Source organism: Hippoglossus hippoglossus, chromosome 1 (genome assembly GCF_009819705.1).
Source record: "Hippoglossus hippoglossus isolate fHipHip1 chromosome 1, fHipHip1.pri, whole genome shotgun sequence".
NCBI lineage: Eukaryota > Metazoa > Chordata > Actinopteri > Pleuronectiformes > Pleuronectidae > Hippoglossus > Hippoglossus hippoglossus.
In genome coordinates this window covers 27,557,068-27,581,738 of record NC_047151.1, presented here as the reverse complement: position 1 = coordinate 27,581,738, position 24,671 = coordinate 27,557,068, and the positions used below count along the sequence as shown (strand labels likewise).

General features: G+C 44.2%; 2 protein-coding genes across 39 annotated transcripts in view; one reads left to right on the top strand and one right to left on the bottom strand.

Moving 5' to 3' along the window:
• The window catches only part of LOC117754516 (hemicentin-2-like), a 541,775-nt gene that overhangs the window by 264,153 nt on the left and 252,951 nt on the right, over positions 1-24,671 (bottom strand). The window lies entirely within an intron of this gene.
• cacna1ab (calcium channel, voltage-dependent, P/Q type, alpha 1A subunit, b) overlaps positions 1-24,671 on the top strand; it is a 139,851-nt gene that overhangs the window by 103,878 nt on the left and 11,302 nt on the right. For 9 of the 38 annotated variants that reach the window (XM_034570943.1, XM_034570857.1, XM_034571505.1 and 6 more), the window contains 14 exons: positions 76-141; positions 806-906; positions 1,005-1,155; positions 1,708-1,835; positions 2,485-2,581; positions 10,569-10,674; positions 11,642-11,749; positions 14,403-14,506; positions 15,684-15,713; positions 18,059-18,180; positions 18,724-18,859; positions 20,147-20,236; positions 23,030-23,047; positions 23,518-23,553. In XM_034570943.1, coding sequence (XP_034426834.1) covers positions 76-141; positions 806-906; positions 1,005-1,155; positions 1,708-1,835; positions 2,485-2,581; positions 10,569-10,674; positions 11,642-11,749; positions 14,403-14,506; positions 15,684-15,713; positions 18,059-18,180; positions 18,724-18,859; positions 20,147-20,236; positions 23,030-23,047; positions 23,518-23,553 — 1,293 coding nt within the window. Of the gene's footprint in view, positions 1-75; positions 142-805; positions 907-1,004; positions 1,156-1,707; positions 1,836-2,484; positions 2,582-5,835; positions 5,933-10,568; positions 10,675-11,641; positions 11,750-14,402; positions 14,627-14,669; positions 15,491-15,683; positions 15,714-18,058; positions 18,181-18,723; positions 18,860-20,146; positions 20,237-23,029; positions 23,048-23,517; positions 23,554-24,671 lie in introns of those variants that run through there. The other 29 variants (XM_034571343.1, XM_034570769.1, XM_034571098.1 and 26 more) reach the window with 23 other exon arrangements.

Below are 24,671 nucleotides of genomic sequence, written 5' to 3'. Positions count from 1 at the left end.
CACAACGCACATACACAGGTTCAATCCCGACTCAGTTCACGCCTCTGACGAACATTTCTTCTTCTGCTCTGGTAGGCTCTGCCGTATGTGTGTCTGCTCATCGCCATGCTCTTCTTCATCTACGCCATTATCGGCATGCAGGTGAGCTCTGACAACCAACCAGGGTTGATCTTTATTCCTCCACGCTTCAAATTTCCTTGGACTCAAGGATGAACTGATTACATTGGGGTGTTCAAAGGTCAGAGGTCAAGGTCGTTGTGACTCTTGGAAACACAACAGCTCAGAAACACCTTTTATTTTATTCCCTGGTCTTATTTGACTTATTCCTGTTTCAAGCATGTAAAGCTCTTTGTAACTGTATTTTGAAAAAATAGCCTATAAATAAAGTTTGTTATTATTTGTTTGTTATTAATGTAAAAGTAAAACATCACCAATAAAAGTCCAGTTTTCAAAATTAAGCCAAGTAGGAACAATAATAATGTTAGCGGTTGTAACTAACTTTTTTAAATAGTGTTAGTTGGTAGTTGCATGTTTTGTCTTAAATCTGCAGCATAACTAAAGGTTTGCAGTTTGATAATTTGAATAAATTTGATGATAAAGTTTGATAAATTATTAAAATTTTAAATGGTACTTTTAAAAAGTAGAGTTTCAGTAAATGTGCCTGCAGATTCAAAAAGTCAAATGAAGCTCAACACCTCATGAGCTCCTGGTGTAACTTTGTGTGTGTGTGTGTGTGTGTGTGTGTGTGTGTGTGTGTGTGTGTGTGTGTGTGTGTGTGTGTGTGTGTGTGTGTGTGTGTGTGTAGTTGTTTGGTAACCTGGCACTGGAGCACGAGGAGGGAGAAAGTGCCATCAATGAGCACAATAACTTCAGAACCTTCATCATGGCCCTCATGCTGCTGTTCAGGTGAGTCCTCCCACTTCTTCTTCAGTCTCTCGCTTTACAATCCGCTCTTCGTGCTTCTGTCTTCTTGACCTCTCTGCGTGTTCCCCCCCCCCGTGCAGGAGCGCGACTGGCGAGGCGTGGCATGAGATCATGTTGGCTTGTCTGGGCGGTAAAGAGTGCGACAAGGCCTCAGGAAACACGGAGCCAGAGTGTGGCAGCACCTTCGCCTACACCTACTTTGTCTCCTTCATCTTCCTCTGCTCCTTCCTGGTGAGAAACACACACAGAAAACGAAACGTTTCAACCAGTTGAAAAAACAGACAAACATGAACACCTCTTGTAAACTGGATCAACATTAATTGTTAATGGGAGAAAAGTTCCATTGTTGCAGTAATAACAATAAAGAAAATACATTTTATTCGTGTAGCGCTTAACAAGGAAACTCAAAGACACATTACAAAGGATTTAAGGAGAATAAAGAGAATGACTAAAATACACACAACAGATAAAAACATAACTTTGTCACATATTGGAAGCAGTTCTGTTTCGCAGTACTGCAGCTGGCCACAAGGGGAAGATTGTTAGAAACACTTGCCATGTTAAGTTACATGTTAGAAATCATGTGTTTGTGCACTGCATGGAAAAAATGGATGTTGACTCTAAATCCTGAAAGTGAAGCCAATGCAGAAGTGCCTGAAACCTGTATTCTGTCGAACGACCAGCAGGGGACGACATCCTCTTTTATTTTCATGCACGTGTCATTGTTTGAACTTGACGAGAAAGACTTTGATGTGAGTGTGAGTTTGTTTGTCTTTGCTCCAGATGCTGAATCTGTTTGTGGCTGTGATCATGGACAACTTTGAGTACCTGACCAGAGACTCGTCGATCCTGGGGCCGCATCACCTGGACGAGTACGTAAGGATTTGGGCCGAGTACGACCCTGCCGCCTGGTGAGTAGCGAGCACGCAAACACACACTCTCTCATTTTCACACACACACACACACACACACACTTTAGAAATCCCACAGAACAACGCAAAGGCAGAAACACACAAGTGAAAACAGCAAATGCACAAACTTACCAACTACAGACATGTGTAGCATAAAACTGACTCAGACGTGTCTCCAGACTTTTGGACACTTTCATGCTGAATGTCTCGTTACTCTTAACCCTTGACTTTCTCTCCCGTCCTGAAAACGGGGCAAAGCCGGGCGTCACGGTGCAACAGGAAGTGCGTCATGTGGTGACAGAAGTTAAACAGTGGGCCGGTTAAAACTGACACGTCTGAGAGAACGATCCAACTTTCTCCCTCTCTTTCTCGCTCTATGAACTTTCTTTCTCCAATTGCACTTTTGGTGCAGAGTTGAGATGAATGTAACCCTCTCCTCTTCCTCTTCTCCCCCTCTCTGAGGAGAGTGTGTGTGACTGAGCATGCATCTTCTTTTTCTTAGTGTAAATAAATGTACTCTCCTTTTCTACCTTTCCTCTCTCTCTCTCTCTCTCTCTCTCTCTCTCTCTCTCTCTCTCTCTCTCTCTCTCTCTCTCTGTGACCTGTGTGCTCCCTCTCCTAACCTTCCCTCCTTGTATTTTTCTTGCAGCGGGCGCATACATTATAAGGATATGTACAGTTTATTGAGAGTTATCTCCCCTCCCCTGGGCCTTGGCAAGAAATGCCCACATAGGGTGGCCTGCAAGGTTTGGACCAAACCCCTAAAGCACAAACTTTAACACAACCTGCTCGCCTTTAAGAGACTGGAATGAATGTCGCTCTTTATCACTTTTAGAACAAATTCTCTCCTACTTCAAACTTCATTTGGTTTGTTTCTGTTTGGGTTTGCATTATCCAGTTGTTTTAATCTCATTTCACCATTGAATCATTTAGTTTTCTTCGGGGAGGGGGTTTCTGTTGTATTTGCATTCTGTCATGACAATGAGAATGTTTGGGACAATGCAGAAATGCACACACACACAATCTTGTACACGCACACACACACACTGGTAGTGGTGTGTGAAGCATGAAGTGGTGCACTGCACTCGCTGCTGTCTCCTGACTGAACGCTGGGGAAGTTACACTGATGTGTTCACTTTTAATTCACTGCGATGTAAACACCAGAGTCTGGACTCTTTTCTTTCTGCTTGCTTTCTAATTTTTGCCTGGGCAGCGAACAGTCGAGCACTGTGCATCGTTCTTGTTTGGGGTTGGGTGAGGGGTGAGGGGTGAGGGGTGAGGGGTGGGGGAGACAAACGCTGTGAGGGCTCGCTCTGAAACCCGTCACCGCGCTGACCGCCATGTGTCACGGAGGCTCCAGAGTCTGCAGACTTTGACTCATGTAACTGATTCCTCCGGAGCTGCTCAGTCCCACCAGGTGATATTTATTTATCTTATTCGCACATGATAAATATTGTGTGCACAAGTTAATTTAATAAAAATTAATATACGTCTCTAACGAGAGAAATCAAGTTTTATTCACATAATGAACTTCTTGCTGCTCCTCAACAGGAATCATTGGCTGCACATACGTTAACTTGTTCACACGAGGTAATTATCGAATCATCAAATTTATATCTTGTCCGCAAAAGATATTTATCCTGCGCGAAGTAGTTAATATGATGAATAAATTTCACCTGTTGGGACATTAGAGGCTCCACAGACTCTGCTGATTCTTGTGCCTCCATGGTTTGTGAAAAACTGAGCTCAGCGATATACGTACGATTTAAGCTTCAAATTTGTAGTTTCCACATCTGACTCTAGAATCTTATTCCATATAAAGATAAAACATCCCATGCTGAGTAGCGTTGTTCCTGAATATCGACAGCAAAAGTCAGATCAAAAAAGAACTTTGACTTTAAGGATTCAAGGAATGAAAATAATGCTGTAGGCCCGTTGCAAGCTCTTCATGAAGACTGCACACAACAGTGCACAATAAAATGTGACTTAAGTCTAAAACAAGCAACTACAAAAACTAATTTCTGCAAAATCAATTCAGATATAAAACTAAGTCAACCCGATATACTGTCGTTAAATAAAGCTGTTCCTAATTACATTGACATTACTTTTCCTGTGTGCATTCGTTATGAAAGCAGTGAGCTTGTGTTGCGTCAACAAACCTTTAGTGGAAAACGCCTTAACGACTAAAATGATACGACCAGACAGCCCCTGTTTGTGGCTCTGAGGAAGTTAAAGGGTAGGGTGTGTGTGCTTGTGTGTGAGCCTGTGTGTGTGTGTGCGCGCGTGTGTGTGCGCGTGTGTGTGCGCGTGTGTGTGTGTGTGTGTGTGGTTTGGGCCAGGGGCTCTGGACATATAAAGGTCTTGTGTCCACCAGGTTCTGTTCCTCTTAAATGTTGACAGATGCTCGTGGGAAGAATCATTGTTCTTCACATCTGCGTTTGTAAAGACCTTTTTTAAGCTGCTGCAGGTTTTGGCTTCAAGAAAAGAAAAGGTTAAAGGTTCAGTGTGTAGAATTTAGTGACATCTAGTGGTGAAGTTGCATGTTGCAGCTGAATACCCCCCACCCTCCCCTTCCAAACATGAAAGCGTCTGTCTCCCGATGCAAATATAAAGTATTTAAATGTTTCTACCCTTTATATTTCTACCCTTTCACCTAAATCTTACACACTGAGCCTTTAAAGGGTCAGATCACCTACATCACAACAACCTCGGAATCAACACACACACACACACACACACACACACACACACACACACACACACACACACACACACACACACACACACACAAAGTTACACCAGGAGCTCATGAGGTGTTGAGCTTCATTTGACTTTTTGAATCTGCAGGCACATTTACTGAAACTCTACTTTTTAAAAGTACCATTTAAAATTGTAATAATTTATCAAACTTTATCATCAAATTTATTCAAATTATCAAACTGCAAACCTTGCAAACACCGTTACACAATTGAAGTAGCGCCCTAATTCCTGTTTATAGTGACATTTATAGATTATGCTGAGAAATACTGTTTCTCTGAGTCATATCCATCTGTTATCTATACTTTAGCCAACCCCAGCTGACACGAGGGGTCGGGGAACCGCAGGGCCGAGCAAACTGCTTTCAGACATGCACGTAGACACGGGAAGAACATGCAAACTCCGTATCATAGAATCATATCCCGTTATCAAACAGCCCGAAACCATCAACGTGACATTTTCTGTGACGTGGCTGAACTGACCTTCTCAAAGCCAAAACCTACAGGAGCTGTCGGGGAACCAGGATCAGTGAGGTCTCCTGGGAACATCTGGGCAGCTGTGAGGTCCCTGGTGGACACGCAGCCTCAGTTACAGACTGCATTGACTTGTCACTGTGACACCGACCTCTGCAGCGGTGCTTTTCTTTGCCTGCCAGAAGCTCCGCTGCCACTTCTATACGAGCGGCGAAAGAGGGCGAAGACCAAAAAACAAACAAATCCCCTTTTCACCTCGCATAGAACGGCATCTGAACAACTAACTAAACTAAATAACACCTCCTCCTCCAGCCCTCCCCTTCTCCCCCAGCCTCTCTCCCCCTCTCCTTCCCTCTCCTCTCCCGTACTTTATGACAAACCAGAGTAGAAGCCACGAAACACACAACCCCCCCCCCTCGTTCTCTCTCTTTCTCTCTGTCTCTCACCACAGCAACCACATGTCCACAGCGATCAAAACAATAACCTCTGTGTATTTGTTCCCTCCCCCTCTTCCTTTCCTTTGTCGCTTTCTTTCTGTTTTCCCCCTCGTGTCTCCCCCCTGAAACACACCTCTGTGCGTCTGCGTCCTCCCTCTCCCTCGACCCTCACTGTTTTTCCTTTCTTTCGTTGTCACGTCGTCCGTCTTCGTTTGTCCTGTCTGTTGTGTGTGTGTGTGTGTGTGTGTGTGTTGGCGTGCGGTGGCGTGCGGTGTGTGAATGTGTGTGTGTGTGTGTGTGTGTGTGACCTGTGTGTGTTTGTGGCCACCCCAGCGGCCGGATCAGTTACACAGACATGTATCAGATGCTAAGACACATGTGTCCGCCGCTAGGCCTTGGGAAGAGGTGTCCCGCCCGGGTCGCCTATAAGGTAGACTCGCCCCCCACCTTACCCCTCCACCACGACCACTCCCACCTCCTTCTCCTCGCTCCTCTCTCCCATCACCCTTTTCTCCCCCCCCCCCCCACCCCTCTCCCCTCCCATCTCCGTCCTCAGACCTCCCCATCGCTGGGGAGGAGAACCTCTCCTCTCTCACCTGTTGAAACCCACCTCCCCGAGTCTCTCCTCCTCCTCCTCCTCCTCCTCCATCCCTTCCCTCCTCCTCCCAGCGGTGTTCTCCTCATTGTCTGTTAGTGGTGGTTGTGGTGGTGGTGGTGAGCGCTGTCCTCTCTTCTCTCTCTCCGACCGCGGGGATGGAGGGATGGGCTTTTTTTTTTGTCATCGTGCAGTGAAGTGAAGTGATAGTGGAGTGGTAGTCAGTCCTCTTTTCTTTTTTCCTTTTCCTCCCGTCAGGCCGCAGGAGTGAGGGAACAGAGGAGGCTTTGCCAGTCCCTCTGCAACCTGCACGGACGCATGCACGCACACAAACACACACCAGAAAACCAGCGATGGAGCATAAATCTGACTCTTTGAAAGAAAGAACTCTTCTTTCGAATTATTTGAAATGATATTTGCATATTTTCATATCTTCTAGAATAAGTGCACGAACTATGAAGTAAACTTCCATGGTAATCATGTCTATGCAGCCTGATTTGTTTAAGAGTTGTTATAAATAAAATATACACAAAATTTTAGTGCAAAAAACTAATATTATAAATAAAACCTAATATTCGGCCACATTTTCTCAATATTTGCGACATGATTATTTTCAGTACATTATAAACATCCTGCAAATAATGCCAATGACCGCAGGTGATTAACTTTGTGACCACTACTTAGATAATAATAAACACACTTTACACAAGTCGTTGTTTCTCAGTTTTAATCATAAATAATTTATCTATTACCTCAAACAAAGATTTTTTCATTCAGGCTTATTTTCACACCGTGCGACTCTTTGCTTACGATGCAGGTACAGAAGGAACGGCAAGGGTTTCTGTCTTCAGTCCTCTGAGTCTCTTATTCCTGTGGATGGCACTTTAGTGCACACATACACACATGAACACACATATATACACGCTGTGCACACAACAACATAATAATGCAAAGCAAAATGAGTAGGAAGGAAGTTCTGGCCCTCAAGTTTTTTTTTGACACCCAAGGAAACGTCAGCGTCTCTTTGTGCCTCAGACCACCAGGGTTTGGATTTGAATCGAGCATTTCCGCATTCGCTGTCCCATTTTGTCTCTCTCAGTATAAACTCTTCTCTCTCTTTCATTCTCTCTCTCATTGACATCCAGATTCACCAGGGATAATAAAAAGATAAAGTGCTTCAGGGAAGAACAAATTGTTCCTGTGATTTTGCATTAAGGCTAAGAGGCTCTGAAAAGTAGCATCACAATGAGGAGTGTGAAGTGTGAAGTGCATGAGCTGCCACAATGAGCTACTTGAGCTAACTTATCTCGTCACTGGATATAAAAGATGTATCATTGGATCTCAACTTTTCAGAAGTACGGCTGAAAGGTGTTTGGTACCATCTCAGTTTTATGAAGGATACTTCATCCAAAGTCTGTAAGAAAAAATAGACATGACATACATGAAAAAGTGGAAAGTTAAAATATAAAGTCCAATCTTGAGGCAGCAGTCTCTTCAAACAAACCAGTACCAATTCTATAAATGTATAACATCCTTACACTTATTCTGTATGATGCCTTTGATCAAATATTGCAAACACTGAACCTGGATGTCAGTCGCTCATTCACTCCTGTCTCTCTGATTTGTTTTTATCTTTTTCTTCCTACTTTTACTTTTCTTTTCTCTCCACTGTCTTTTTCTACTTCTTGCGCCTTTTACGAGTTTTCGTTGTTATGCCTCCGAGCCAGTGACACCCAGTAAACATACGTACATACCGACGTTGGTATGTTGTCCAGATTTGGCACAAAAGGTCACGGTGGCCTCACTAAATATTTTTGGGGCTTAAACATGAGTCTGGATTAATAAATGTATGTAAACTGAAAATGCACCGGTTGGTGGAGGCATACGAGCGAAGGGCGCTAATTCTTTTTCTTCTTTTCAAAGTTTTTTAAACTTCTCTCTCTCGCTCTCTCTGTCATTCCTCTGTCCTTCCTCTGTCCTTCCTCTGTCCTTCCACCTGTGTGTCCGCGAATCAGCTCATCTTCACTCCTTCACAGAATCCCTGGTCCGTCTCTTCTCACCCTCTCCTTTCTGTTCCCTCTTTTTCTTCCTCTCCAGAATGTCAACTTGTCTCGGCAGTGCCCTCCCCCCCCACCCCATCACATACTTCAGCCATCACAGCCTTCCAGTATTCATTGATCGAGTTTCGCAGAAAGACAAAGTCTGTTAATTAAAGACCTTTAGAGATGTCCTCTTGTTTCGTGTCGGAATAGACTGATTACTAGATTGCTCTTAATGTCTCGGTAAGGTTCTCGATCTTCCCTTTAGTGGACGCTCACCCTTAGTGGAAAAAGCAGTTTTGCTAACAAAGCATCGCGTGGTTTACGAACTCGACCTCTTCTCAGTAAACTTATGTCAGTGTTGTTTCTAGTCCTCGTCTTTATCTCTTGTCTTGTTCTGTAATTTCCAGCCTCTCTCTTCTCTCTTTTCTTTCTATCTACACACAAATCACACTCAGATTTCTCTCTGTTACTTCCGACTGAAACACGTCCTCCTGAATCCACTTTTACTCTTTCAGTGTTTTCCACGATCCTCCTCTCCCTCCTCATCCCCTTTTTATCTGTAACTACATCTCATGATCAAGCTTAGCTTCACCGAGTTTAAGTCAACTAACTGCTGTCCCTGCCATGTGTCCCCTTCGATAGACCCCCTCCCCTTACCCTACAGTACTACAACTACTACAACTACTACTACTACTACTACTACTACAAAGTCTGGTTGATCCAAAACAAAAAAACAGGCCGAACATCAATCATCTCTTTTTGATCTTCTCTATGATTTTTTTTCTTCTTTCAGGGAATGCCACAACTCTACTCCTTTCTAACTCTGAGTCCCCCTTAAGACACTGCACCCGTTTGGCATTGAGAGAGATCTTGACCTGATATGAAATATTACCATCGGTGTCCAATTTGACTCTGATTAAAGGAACCATGATTGTAAAAAATATAGAGAGCAAACTAAAACAAATCAATCAGTAGGATCAATCCAATTAGATTGAGGATACTCTCTTTGCGCGGATGCACGGCTGCTTGTATTGTGAAAGTGGGTTTTGAGGGAAATTGGGCGGGGTGGTAGTGGGATGGGTAGGTGGGAAGAGTTGGGGCTTAGATAGTGGGAGTGAAGTGACGGCATGCTGCATGCTCTGTGTCTGGGTTTGTGGGATTTTATTTCTAGCGGGTGTGTTGTCGCATGCAATCCCCCGCACTCTCTGTCGCACGGCTCTCGAGCCTGCCTGTCTGCTGCCTGCCGAGCGCTGTGGATGTTGGCCGATGCCCTCTGCCTGCCGCACACTCGGCTCTGGGCATGCCCGACACTCGCACACACTCAGGAACACACGAGCACGTACACACAACCCCACCGCCATCATACAACGTGCTTGCCATCGTGAGTGCCCAACGCTCATGTTCGTCGGTAAATCCGATGGACGCCAGGATAGAAACGGCAAGCGGCCCCAGGTGGCCCAGCTTGTTTTGTTCTATCTGCAGGTTTCTCCATTGGTTTTACTTGGTATAGACATGTAAAGACAGGGAACCTCCTAACAGGTGGGGGGAGCTCTATAGCAGATGCCTCAGTTAAATTAAACAGCAGTCTCCTGAAAAAAATAGCAGAATTACACCAGTGATACTGTTATTGTTCCCCAGTCGACCTATTTTGTGGACTCCAATTAAGTACCCTTAATTGGAGTCGGTGCAAATAATTGTGTGTAAGTAGGTGGGGAGGGATGTTGGGGTTGGTGGGGGAGGGTCGGTGTATGTGTACTGTTATATACATCTATATCTATATGTGTGTAACCACAGAGATGTGTAAATGCGCCAGAGCATTCACACATTTAGGGAACATGGGCACAGGTTGGGTCGGAAGCCATTTTGGCTCTGATTGTTCTTCCTTGTGGTTCTTGGCTCTCACAGTTGCTTAGCAGCAGATGGCCCCTCATTGGATAGCTGTGCTGTCATGTAGAGTATCACTGGCAAGAAAAAAAAAATGAAAAAAACAGGAGACGCAGGAACTCGTCTTTCTTTCCTCAAGCAAATGCTCTCGCACTAATAAAATGATCCAAGTGTGCAGCAGATTTAACACACAATCGCACAACAGTCACTTAATCTCACACACATTTGACAGAGAACATTAAAAAGCCAAGAGCTGATATTCCCTGACTTGACGAATTAGGCTGCGTTCATCAGATCTGAATAAGTAATTACTATAGTGAGGCTCAGTCGCTCTTGTCTAAACCCTAATCTGTCTCAGGGAATATCGAATAAAACCTGGACAAATCCAAGTCCACTTCTAATTGGCTGTTGTCTATGGAGCTCTCTCAACCCCGTCCCCTAAAACCCCCCAACCCGCTCCCCACTCCCCGGAGATTCAGGCACTCCGCCCTTTTAGCAAGGACGCATCCCCTTCTCATCCTCTCATCCCGACTGGCTCTCCACAGAGGCTGCTGCGCATGGATCTGCCGGTCGCAGACGACAACACGGTGCATTTTAACTCCACCCTCATGGCTCTGATCAGGACCGCACTGGATATAAAGATCGCCAAGGGTACGACTCAAAGTACTATCACCCCTTTACTCTTTCATCTGTTCATCTTTCCTGTCTGATGTTCCCGGGTGTTTCCTGGGTCATTCACAAGTATTATCATATGGTTGTTTCCCTGCTTTTATTCAAGTCGTCTTTCAGTTGTAGAGCCGGACTTGTTGATTTCACGTTCAGTCTTTGTAAAGCTTTCCCTCAAATAGCCTGTGCTTGTGCTCAAACTGTGCGCTTGCTCTCAGATTTCCTTCCCTCCACATTCAGCTCTTCTCCTCGTGCTCAACCAAAATTACCAACCAATAGAATGCCAGGTGTAATGTTGACAATTTAATTTGTCAACACTTGGCATTCTATTGGCTGACAGAAAAGAATCCAAGAGCAGACATTTCACGTGTGCACAAAAGCAACGTGAGCGTGAGAATAGGTGACACCGAAGCGCAGGAAATCTGGCAAAAAGTTCTGCGTTTGAGCACAAGCAGAGTAAGACTGAGCACAAGCAGAGCAAGACTGAGCACAAGCAGCAGCTGTTTGAGGGAAAGTTTTACAAACTCGGAAATTGAAATCAACAAGTCCTGCTCTCAAACCGAAAGACCACGCTCTTAATTAAAGAGAGGAGAAAAAAAAAACATGTGATCACCTTTAAAATTCTGTCGTTCTCTCTTCAAAAAGGAATGTTTTTCATTATTGTTGACAAAATAATAATATTATGACACTAACACATTACTTTTTTTGGGGGGGGGTTTGTATGTGCATATGTGTGAATGGTTAAATATATTTCTTTTGGGACTTTGTGCCATTGTGCATCCCTTTTGGTCCGCACCTTCTGTGCCCTGTTTCTATGTGTGTGGGATGTTTGCATATGTGCGGATGTATGCATGTTGGATGCTTGTGTGTGTGTGTGTGTGTGTGTGTGTGTGTGTGTGTGTGTGTGTGTGTGTGTGGGGGCACTCTGGGTCGATGTGGGGGGGTTGCCCAGGGGGTGCAGACAAGCACCAGATGGATGCCGAGCTGAGAAAGGAGATGATGGCAATTTGGCCGAACTTATCGCAGAAGACTCTGGACCTGCTGGTGACGCCGCACAAGGGTAAGTTGAAGGAAGGTGCGCATAGTGGTGTGTATGTGTCCGATCACCAACTCACCAAGAGGACAGCTTCGACCAGTCAGTGTCATTCACTGCTTCGCATCTCCTGATCAGGCCAAGACAACATAAACTCACTCCACATGTAGATACACATCCACTGCATCCACGACTACTCTACATGTACTCCAGGCTCACCAGCACATACATGTACACAGACTCTGTTCAGACCCGGTAATCTCAAAGGTCCCGAGTGATCCGATCACAGGTGGTCAGCGCTAAGTTCAGACCACATTCAGAGGTGGTCTGGGACACGTGTGGACACATATGAAGGACGCCCCACTCAGCTGACGTCTCTGAGCCGCTGCAGTTTAAACATATTTTCACATCTCAGTGTCTTTTTGTCAACACTGATCACCACATAATGATACTTTTTGAAGTTCACATCCATTCATTCATTCAGCCCCTCGTGACTCCGCCCTCGTTCTCGCTCGCTCTCTCGCTCACACGGACACAAACCAAAGACTCAGACTGGGTGAAAACATAACCTCGTCCTCACAAACACAAGTGACAATGTCGTGTTTATTTGCCTATAGAACGGGGAAGTGGACACATTTTAATGACAGGTGCGGACACATGTACTTAACGATGTCCAATTGTGATCAGGTCTCTCAGGACGGGAGACAGGTCCATACATCACACACACACACACACACACACACACACACACACACACACACACACACACACACACACACACACACACACACACACACTCACACACAGCTGCCCACACACTGGTCAGTCCTGGTATCAGGGGGTGTCTGCTATAGAAGATCCTCTATAGAAGTCTTTTCACTACAGGAAGAATTTAGAAGCAAATAAATTAGCAAAATAGGCTGATAATTTAATTCATTGAACATGATGAATGAACATTTTCAGGTAAATCTGTTCAGGACAATAAGAATATTTGAACGGTTTTAGTGCCAACATGACTTTAACTAGCATACTTCTGCATGTTTAGCAGTAACTTTGACTTGTTTGGCTACATGCATGGCAGTTAATGAGATATACGATATGCTTTGTCATGTCTGATTGCCCAGTAATGTAATAAAGAGAATAAGATATGCGTGGTCATATCTTATCACGTGTTTTAATGCTGGAAGACTCGTAGCCGTGCCACTTTGAAAAGGTCACCGCCCATTCCGTGACGTTATCTGAGAGCCAAAACAAAGCTCAACGATTTTTCTGATTTTAAATGTTTTATGTGTTTCATCCAAACTCTGGGGATACACGTCCGGAGTTTGTAGAAAAAAGTTGAGCTCCTGTTTTCCAGGGATCATTTGACGGAGGTGTCCGTGTCTTTCTTAGTGAGGCGGCTACTTCAGTCCTCAGCCTTAATATTGAGATCAAAGATTAAATACACTCAAGGTTTGATATGGATAGAAAACGATACGAGAGAATGTGAATTGATAGGTGAAGCATCTGCCTGTGAAAAGACTACTGCCTTTGTTGTGGTAATAACTGTGCAGTGATGTAATAAAGTGTGTTGTTGTGCACCAGCGAGCAGGTTCAGCTGTTTCAGTTCAGGATTCAATGTTTGGACGGTGGTGATCACTAATTCTAACAACAAAAGAGTTTTAGAACTGCACTTTAATTAAAAACAACATAATTAATGCTGTAATTAAAAAATAAATGAACCAAAGAGAACAAGGGTTTGTGACAAGGAGGGTGAACACAAGCATGAAGGTGTGTGTTTGCATCCATGTCATAATCACAGCTCAATAAAAAAATTAAATAATCAAATAGGTCTATATATATATATACATATATATATATATATATACAGTATGTCGACTGTATATAAAGATGGACGACGTGACAGGTCATGAATCCCACCTCCTCCACATTAACAGATGGGACATTGACCAAACTAAAACGTCAAAGTAGAAGTTAAAATTATGAAATGATTTTAAAAGGGGTCATGATTTACAACTGAGGCTGACTCGTGATTGGTCGAGTGCACGTATCGACGGGACCTGGCTTCCACGTCTCCATCCACCAATCACGGGCCCAGACTTAAAATGACGTCATCGGCGAACTACTGCAGCGTTCGTGTCTGGGATATTTTGGCTTCATTTCTGGATTGTGGGAAACACGTCGTCCATCTTTATTTACAGTCAGCGGAGTAAGATTCGAGATGCAGATTAAAACTTGAACAAGAGTTCACTGGATATAAATCAATGGAGTAGTTTTAACGTAATCCTGCTAAATAACAAACAAACACAGAGGAAAATATAGTAACTGTGGCAGAGGTAATGAGTTTGTTTCTCTGCCTCTGTGGGTGAGGAAGATGGAGTGACATTAATCTTTCACTCTTTCACTCTTTCAAGTTTTTTTCACCATCATTTGTTTCCATATTCTGGTAAAACTTTACTTTGGAGACGTAAAAATCTGAACCCACTACATGGAGACAGTTTGAATTCTGCATTTTGCGGTTCAGGTGGCTCGACATGAATCCGTCCCTGCTGCTGGTGCACTCTGCATGTTACAGTGAATTTCTCTTGTGATGTCTCGTACCCCACTCCCATCCCCCCCACGGCTCAGGGTCCCATCTCACTCGGGTCTAATCTTGCAGGGTAACTTGTCATTTTCTCAGCAGCCACAGACTTGACGGTGGGCAAAATCTACGCCGCCATGATGATCATGGAGTACTACCGGCAGAGCAAGACGAAAAAGCTGCAGGCCCTGCGTGAGGAACAGGTAGACGCCAACCCAGAGAAATTCCTTGAACGCAGACATTTTTTTTCCTCCTCTTCTCTTTCTCCTCCTCCTCCTCCTCCTTCACCTGGTTCTCTCTCGTGACACCGCTGCCACTCTCCTTCAGACTGAACTTTTTCTCCTGCTAAATATGATTTTAAAAGCATCAGATCCCTCTCAGCCTGAGCCCTTTAGTTGCACGCTCCCTGAGAATCTGCCTCGTCCTTTTTCCAGCACCTTGTCGCTGCCTCTGTTTGTTTGTTTGGTCTTTGCGTGCTTGCCAGCAGAGGTTTTCCAGCTGTTTAACTTTCTCCAGCTAGTCAGCAACTTCCCCCTCTGCCTCAAGTCTTCTGCTTCTTTTCCCCATGAGATGTTTGAACATGGTGGCGAGGATCCAGAGTTTGGAGGTTTACTCATTTACAGCGATTGTCTTTGTTGTCGATGATGTTTTGCATTTTGATGACGATGACGATGATGATGATGATGATGATGACGATGATGACGATGATGATACCACATGGCCTCACATTTTGTTCAGTGTCAGTGCTCTTCCCCCTCCTGTCGATGAATGTCCTTGAGATGCACTCGCTCCCGCTGCCTGGTCCACACTGTGAAACATCTCTCCACTCATGCAATACCTCCGGTTCACTCCAGCAACTCATTGACTGAGACACATCCAGGGTTCCCTCTCATCCAGGAAAACACTTTTCCACTCATGGAAACAACCTGGAAATTTGTCAAAATTATCTTTATTGTCCTGGAAATTATTTGAGTGTATTTGAGCTTCATGCATTTATCGTAAACGTGAGTGTGTGAAGCTGTGTAGTGTAACAGGAACGCCCTCTCCTGCAACTCTCCTGTAACTACAGGCCAGTATGGGGGCATGTAACAACACCACTACTTTGATAACTCTCCTACCTCAGAGTTTCCTTACAGTTATTATTATTTTATTAATGCAGTGGTAGAGCAGAGTCATGTTTTGAATATGAGGGATCTATGTATGAGCCAGTGTTTAGAGTGTTCAAACGAATAAAATAACAAAAACAGGACCAACTGGAAATGTTGAGTGGGAACCCAGACATTTCTTGCAGTAGTAAATTTCTATTCTGCAGAACGAAGGAGCGTGTTGGTGACTGGAGAGCATGTTACTCTTTTTTATTTTTCATTTTTCCTTCCGAAGAGTTCGACCCTGCAGTCACAGTGTATGCTGGTATGTTCCTGAATGCAGCCATCCCATTGGACAGAATGGACTTGTCCAAACAGGCTCTCTCAACATCAGGCCTTTAACCGTCTGTGTCACTTTGTCCCACCGTCCGTCTCTCTGTCGTGCCTCTGTTTGTGATGCAGCACTTCAAAGAAGGAATCCACTCAGAAACCTCTTCACACTGTTATGAAGGTCACTTTGATATCTGATCATTTATTATTATTTTTACATCAGTGTTGTTTCGATGGAGTTTCAGATGATTTCTTTTTGTCTGCGTCTTAAAATCAAATATCAGTACATTTCTGTACTTCAGCAAACGTATGAGGAAAAATCCAATAAATTATTATTTATTTATTTAAACACAATTAATAAAGATCCAGTTTTGTCCCTCAGAATAAAACAGATTAGAAAATAAAAGTATCTGATGGGCGATTCTCACCCTTCGTGTTCGCTGCATTTCATAGCAACATAATCAAGACATCATTTATACTTTATGATGATGAATGATTGGTTAATCTAATAATCTCATTGGATGCAAATGTTTATGCATCGCCACTGACTTCACAGTGACGCCGTGATGACATCATTTCTATTTAAGCTCCAGGTTGTGTAATAGTCCTGAAGGATGCAGAGAAACCTGGAAACATTTATCTTTGAACAATGCACCACGTCAGTTTTTTTAAAAGTAGAAAAAATGCAAAAGCATCATGAAAATGAAGAAAAAAGGTGTGGAGAACCAGGAAGTGGATTCTTTCTTTAACTCCTCCTCTGTTTGCTCATCTCTCTCTCTCCCCTCTCTTGTGTTTTCCTTGTGCCGAGTCTCGTCTTTGCTGAGTTTTTGTCACGTCTCTGATATTTCGTTGTGTTCCTGTTTGTCTGCGCTCCGTCCTCCTCCTGTCTGTTGTCTGTAACCCCTCGTTTCCTGTCTCCCATGTCATCTCCAAACCTCTGACGCTCTCCCTTTATGCTTCCAGGAAGAGATGGGACCTTGACTTATCAAGCTCTCCCTGTTTGGTCAATCCAGGTCGATTGTCACCAAGTTTCTTTAACCAGGAGCCATTCTCTCCGGTCCTGTGTGTTGGTGAATGTGTCTGTGGTGGTTGGTGGGATGTTGAGTTCCTGGGACCAGCGGCTCTGTATGTAATCAGTGCTGAGACTGATACATACGTCGCTGCTGAGACATATTCCATTAAAGCTGGTGGGGTTCCACAGTTCGTGTTTTCACCTCAATCCTCGTCTGCACAGTGAATTTTCTCAGGACGCGTCACTGGGGCTTTAGCTTTAGTGGCCAAAAATCCAGACTGTCCAGAGCAGGAAGGAGAGCCGATCCCTCCTCGGCACAGGAGATGACGCCTGGACAGGAACTGACAGACAGGCTGCGCTCGTAGAAGACTTTCAGTTGAACAGTCAGCAGAAAAGCTCATTTCTGAGTTTTTCTGACCAGGAATCGATATTTCACACATTCATAACAGCCACAAAATTATTTTTGAGCTCAATAACTATGTGATTTTCTTTGTTAGCCAGCCTATAGCGCACATTTAGAAATAAATCGACCACATCAGAACGCCTCCACCAGTCAACTAACCACCCTGTGTTCAAATCTGTCAACTGGTTAAACTATAAAAACTAATCTAAAGCTTGACGAGCTTCCTGTCCAGCAGATCAGCCTCGTGTGTCTGACGAGGTTTGGACCTGATTCTGTTTCTGAACAGGCCTCGATCCATCAGCGCTCATTTAGCATCCAGCCTTTAGCCTCCCGGCTGTGGAGGGGCATGACACCAACTGTAGTGGTCATGAGGACTCCATTACCCAGGACCCCCTGGGAGCCACGCTGCCTGACCTCCGACCTGTCAGATGGAAGCACACGTTGCTTTTTAACACAACTGGTTCAGGATCAGATGTGTTCTTCCCACAAAAATGGCATAATACTCAAAAGATTCTGAGATCACAGCGATTGTTAAGCAGTGATTTTTGAGTAAAATGTCTTTTTACCTTTGTGTTTCATGAGTGTGGTATTTTGGTCCATGACCTGTGATTTAAGAGCAGTTTTACCTTTAATGCCAAAGGTAGAAGTTCCCCTCTGACACAGATCTGAGATCAGCCTTCCCTCCTCGAACTTCAGTCCAAAAAACGACTTTGTAACGTGTCTCTTTAAACACGAGTTCGAGGAGGTCAGCAGATCCCGATCAGTGGTCCGCCAGGGAACTTTACCTTGGATACCCACAGCCATGTGCTTGCCGATGGCGCCCCCATGTGGGTGCATGCTGCGAGTGCATCCTGTGTTTGTGTCCTGTGTCCGCCCCCTGTGTGCCTGATGCCAGCCTGCAGGCCATGTCGTGTATCTCACACAGAACCGAACGCCATTAATGTTTCAGCGCATGGAGCCGCCCCCTGAGGGAGGGGGCACGGAGGGCCAGGGGGGGCAGGGCGTGAACGGCCTCCCCAGCACCCAGCCCGACAACATCAACAGCATGTGAGTGCACCTGGGGGGGGCAGGGGGGGCACATGTACTGTACTGACATGACTGAGACAGCAGAACACATTTATATCCTGTACTGTCCTACATGTTAATGCACTATATACATCCAGTCATTATATTTCAAATGTTGGCTCCTTCATCAGGTGATTAGGGAGGAACGATGTTTTTTAAGTGGTAAACTAATAATAATAATAAGCTCTATTCATTGAGCACCTTTCAAAACAAAAGGAAGCAACTTCAAGATCACACAGCGTTAGAGTAGAAAGTGTTACAGAGGAGAAAAGAGTCAAAACAAGATAAAGTCAAATTAGTTTGAGATTTAAATAGTCAGTAAAATCAGGACTAGGAGAAAGCAGATCTATTAAATTTGTGTCTTTAAGAGAGATTAAAAAGGGGAGAAGGACTTTGTGCGTCTTTGTCACAACACAAATTGTCACTTATTCAACAATTGACTGCAAAAAGATTCACAGACTATTCGGGAAACTGTCTCCTGGTTTGTAATTCACCGACTTGTGTGTGTGTGTGTGTTAATGCCAGACCTCCGGAGGGTTGCATCCCCGAGAGCCAGTCGTGGGTGTCGGACAAAGCCCAGGAAATGTTTCAGAAGACGGGCAACTGGAGCCCAGACAGGCCGTACCCCGACGATCTCCACGACAACCGGCACAACCCGCAGGTAGGATGTGGTCGCGATGCGTCCGAGAGGTGGTTACAGTCCATCCTCATTTACAGCTGAACGATCACGTGACCGAGCTCGGATCAACGAAAAGCATTTTAATTACAGGTTGACATGTTAAAATGCATCAGTAAAAATCTGTCTACGAAAGAAATAAAGACAAATTAAAGACAGTGACTGAGTGGAAAGTTAAATCCTCTCTTCAGGTGAATATTTATATTTTTGTGATTCGTATCTTACCTTAAATGAACCCGGATGAGCGTCTCAGGGATAAACGAGGACCAGTCAGAATCCATTGTGTTTCTAATTGAAGTCTTTCCTGTTAAAAACACAAGATATTACTTAAGAAGACTGAGAGCTGTTGGTCCTAAATCCACAAACCTCCGATGAACGTATCTGAAGAGCTGGACGTGGTTGTTGCTCCAGCAGAGAAGACTCATGTTTCTTTCTTCATCCTTCTGCTCAGAGCCATCTCCTGTTTACAGTCTTCCCATCTTCCCTTTCCTTGATGGTTTTCTTTTTTCCTCCTGGAGTTGGTGGATGTGTTTTATGACGTGCACCTTTTCCTCCTCACTGCCCCTTACTTCCACTTGTCTGTTGGGACGTCCCTTCTCCGCCAGCACCTCATCACTCACTTTAACCCCTTCCTCCAGTGTCCAGAGAAGAACGTTTCATTTCTGCACTGGTCAGGGTTTGGTTTTGGACCGAGACTTTATCCACAATCTCACAAAAATAGATTATTGGGATATGTGGTGTTCTAACTTATACACTGATCTCATACCTCAGTCGTTTTTAAAACCAAAACACAGGTTGCAACCATTGATGTAAATAAAGATGGAAGACTCCACTTCCTCCCACGACCCAGAAACGCTGCTGATGACGCCTGAGTCAGTCTGAGCTGTCAATCATGACCTTTGACTGTTCAAATAACCACTTCAAAACAAACCCACCAGAACCATGACAGAAACCATCTTTGCCTTGGCCCATGTCTCACCTGCTAACATGGAGAAGGCAGGGTTATCGACCTATACTGCAGGCAGCCACTAGGGGGGGCGAGCAAGGCACTTTGGCTCCACTCTTAGGGAGCCGTCATGTCGTCCATCTTTATTAAAGTCTACAGTTGCAACAGTTACTTTAAGTTGCCTAAATCCAACAAACTACAATAAACTTTATCTACGACTCATTGAATCTATTTCCTGGCCCGTTTCGTCAGCGAGCCCCTCCCCCTGTGTGAGTCCCCTCCCCCTCACAGACAGCGGTCACGCCCCCTCTCGTTGTGTTTTGCAGACGGTAGAGATGAGGGAGATGGGGCGCTATCACCCAGTGGATGGGCATGGGCGGACCCTCTCCATGCCCCGCCTCTCGGCAGACAACCAAGTGAGCACCTTCATCCCACCACCCTCACCTTCACCTCCACCCGTTAGCATCATGTATAATATCATTGTCCATTATCGTGAGGAAGTGAATTGGAAAAGTGTCTCCTTGCATCCCTGAAATCTAAAACTTGTTTCTCAAACCGTGCAGCTTTATTCACGAACACACAGATTTTCTTTTCCTTCTGAAACAGTAAAAGACAAAATACAGGATACATATATTTGACATCACAATTACAGTAAGCAAACCATCAACGTACTTTTGATTCAGGATTCAATTCATTTTGGGGTCAACTGGGGACAAATGAGTGCTTTAGTTGAATTAAATTGTAGAATCCTGTATCTTTGATTTAATGGTAACAATTCATATTCATGTATGTATGAAGTAGTTATTTGTGCTAATTCTTTATTCTGCTTTATTTCAAGATAAAATTTATATTTCTAATATACATTAGTGTTACGGATCAGATATATTATTATTCATACTTTGCAATAAATACATTTCTGTAGATTCAAAGATTTTATTTTTCAACTCTCTGAATGGGAAACAAGGGTTAGGATGCAACACAACAGGACTTTTATAAAAATCACTTCCTCTGTCCGGTTCCTCTGTTTGTCTTCCTCCCTCCTCCTCTTCCTCCATCTCCCAACCCTCACCCCTCCCTCACTCTCACCCTCCACTCCTCCACCTCCTCCGCTTCGCTCTGAGAAATATCAGAACAGCGGAGCGTCATGCTGACGTTAGAGCAGCGTGTACGTCCGGGGTGGTCGAGAGGCTGGATGAAGTGTCCTAGATATGTATGTAAATATATATCTAGAAGAACTGAACGTGTAGAATATTTTCCAAACCTGATCCATCTCCATTAAATCCTTGGTGTGTCTGTCTTGTGTAAACTGTGGCCAGAGTTAACGAGACAGTTCCACGGACTCATCACGTGCAGTTCGTACGAATTTCTGCAGCGTCTAAATCCAATCAAATAAAATCACACAGTGTCCAAATCACGCAACTTTATATCTGTGGTGAAAGGTTCATAAACAACGGATGATTTGTTTGATCCCAGAAGTCCAGGGTCAAACTTAAAGCAACACTATATAACTTTTACTGAGCAACAGCGCCCTCTGCAGCCACACACGGTTCTGTTGGGCTCTGTGTCCGAGCAATTAACCAACTATATTACCCATGATCCTCTGCTTCCTGATCCAGAAGAGCAGCTGATGTAACAAATCCACCAAACTCTGTTTAGAATTCTTCAGGTTTAATAAGTTTCCTGTTGAATATTGGAGAATATTCATGGAGCGTGAGAAGAAGTGTTGTGATTACTAACAACTTTGGGTTTAATGCTTCTAACAAACATGCATATTTAGTTTTTACAGTTAAACCCCATGTTTAAAAAAGGATCATGTGATGTTACGACACACAGGATAGAGTCTAATAAAGGATGAAGCGTTTTTATTTCCTGTTGCTGGTTAAAAACCATGTTGTTCTCCCCATCGCTCCGACCTCTACTTCCTTTCAAATCATGTGTCCCGTGGGTTTCTCGAAGCATTTGTCACCAAAACGAAAGAAGCAGGAGCTGGAATGTACTTTTCAAAACGCTCAATGTATTTCCAAACATTTTCAGCGCAGAGGATTTATGTATCCTGTCACTCTGAGGCCTCTGGCTGCAGTTTCACACGTTCACGCACACACGCATGGCCACTCCGCCATGCCACTGCATCCATGTTGCTCTCACTTTGGTATGTTGGTTACTGCTGAAGTGTTTCTGTATGAGCGTTAACCGGAGACGCAGAGAGAATTAATGAGGCTCCCTAATACTTTGTGCTTGTGAAATAACATTGCAGTTGTACATCATCATCATACAAATAGTTTTGTAGCTGTAGAAGTATTGTGTATGTGTGTAATTTTTATATTTGTACAAATCAGTACGATTCCCATTCACTAACCATTACTTCTTTCATTAATAATTAGTTGTCAATAAGTAATTCATTTGTCTCGGGTTCGTCCAAGTTCAACAAAAGGAAAACGTGCTACAGCATTTTTGCCCCAGTTTGGACAGTGGGGATGAAATACACACGTACACAATATTGCTACAGATACAAAACTTTTTCACACACTCACAAAAAGTGACACACTGACCTTTTTTCACAAGCACCAAATATTATTGACCACAGTTTGATTCCCTAAATATTTATACTGAGGACGGTGTTTTTTTGACCGAGGCAGAACTTTGAGGAGAGAAGAGTCTGTTAGTTGCAATTCATCTTAATTTATGATTTTAAGATTTTAAGTCCCTGACACATTTAAGAGAATTAAGTGTAGACTGATTAGATTAACTGATTATTGGAACATTATTTTTGTTTGTAGTAACTTTTAGTCTGATTAGAGTTGATCAGTCGTACTTTACCCTCGAGCTGTGTTTGATGGTAAAACTGATAATCTGGACTGCAGAGCAAACACAACAGAAATATTTCAGATTGAGTTTCGTCTCCACAGGTGGAGCGCGGACGATCAGTTCTGTTCGCTGCTCTTTACTCCACCTGCATGACAACAACCTGAGTGTGATGTCTGCAGGTGGGAGCTTGTTTCTCTGCTAATGGTCCTGAAACATGCAGCACGAGTCCTGGTGTTGATGTAATTAGACGCTAACTTGAAGGAATTAACACAATTAGGACGTAACTCCACATGAAAAAAGGCAGAGGTGTGTGTGTGTGTCTGTGTGTGTGTGTTGTGTGTACAGTATACATGTGTGTCTGCACACTGTTACTTATTGTCTTCTAACACTGCTCTGCTTTACAGAGAGTTCATGCTGTCTCGGTAAGTGTGTGTGTGATTGTGTGTGTGTGTGTGTGGACGCAGATGCATCTTGTCCTCTGTCCTCTCTCGCTCACTGGCACCTCGCTCTTATTTGTGTGCTCTGTTCTTCTTCTGCAAATTAACTGGGTTCTCTCTTTCTCCTCTTTCTGTCCCTCCTTTCTTTCACATCCTTTTTTTACCTTTCCTTAATCTTTATTCATCCCACCTTCATTTTCTTCCCTCCTTACCTGTCCCACATCTCCTTCATCCTCCTCCTCTCTCTCTGCCTTGATTTTCTTTTGGTCCTGGCGGCTACGCTATGTCGGGCCTTTGCTCTGTGTGTGTGTGTGTGTGTGTGTGTGTGTGTGTGTGTGTGTGTGTGTGTGTGTGTGTGTGTGTGTGTGTGTGTGTGTGTGTGTGTGTGTGTGTGTGTGTGTGTGTGCTACACTGCTCTGCTCTACGTATCATCTCTGTGTTTGCCTGCTCTGCAGCGGAGGAGACACAGGCCCCGTGGAAATAACCTCAGTGTATGTACCTCCCTCTTTCTCTCGACCTCTCTCTCTCTCTCTCTCTCTCTCTCTCTCTCCCTTCCTTCTTTTTCAAACTGGATCTGCACCAAATTGTACTTTTCTGGTTATTTGGCTCCATGAAGATGGCGTGAGTCTGACTGTCGGACATTAAACTGACTTCCTGACACTTGCAGACATGATTCAAAATCACAAACTCTGTCCGGAGCTTAAATTCTCTGGGTTTTAATTCCTCGTCTGCCTTTTAATCAGCAGCCTCTCAGTTTGTATTTGTATTCTGTGCACACCAAGATCCTAGTCAGACGTTTGGGGGGCAGCAGGTGAAGGGTGATCAGTCGGGTGTCCGTCACACACAGGCTGCACAGTCCCTATTAGCTCACATATCACTTTATATCCACAAATAGAAATTCTCATGGTCATGTCGTCCATCTTTACCGAGGGGAATGACCCAAAACCACCCACGTGCACAGCTGTTGTGTTCACTGCTGTTGTCTGATGTGTGCGACACCACGGGCAGAAGTGAACTCTGCAGGTCCAGTGTCTTTAAAGAACTAATTAGTTTTCTTTCACTGTTGCCGCAGGGGACAAATGTGCATATTTGAAATGTTGAGTTTGCATAATAATGAATCTCGGTTCGAGTTTTCCTCACGTGAAACTGCTCAGAAGTCAGTTTACTGTGCTCGTCTGCAGACGCCATCTGAGCTGTGTTGATGCAGCGAACCCCACCCGCCTGCTGCTCAGAGCTTTTCAAATCCACTGCAGCAGAACTGTCTCTGTTCAGATCTACTTTGATCATCTCTCCGTCTTTTCTGTCTCTCCATCTTTTCTTTGAGCTGTCCCAGCCTCTCTCTCTCTCTCTCTCTCTCTCCCTCCCTCCTCTTTCTGTTTCCTCCTCTCTCTCTCTCTCTCTCTCTCTCCCTCCCTCCTCTTTCTGTTTCCTCCTCTCTCTCTCTCTCTCTCTCTCTCTCTCTCTCTCTCTCTCTCTCTCTCTCTCTCTCTCTCTCTCTCTCTCGTGTCTGCTCGTGTCGAGGTCACTCTGCTCCTCCATTGTTGGTTCTCTGTGATGAGTTTCCCTGGAGATCTGCTTGTACGCAGTGTGCGTGTGTGTGCGTGCGTGT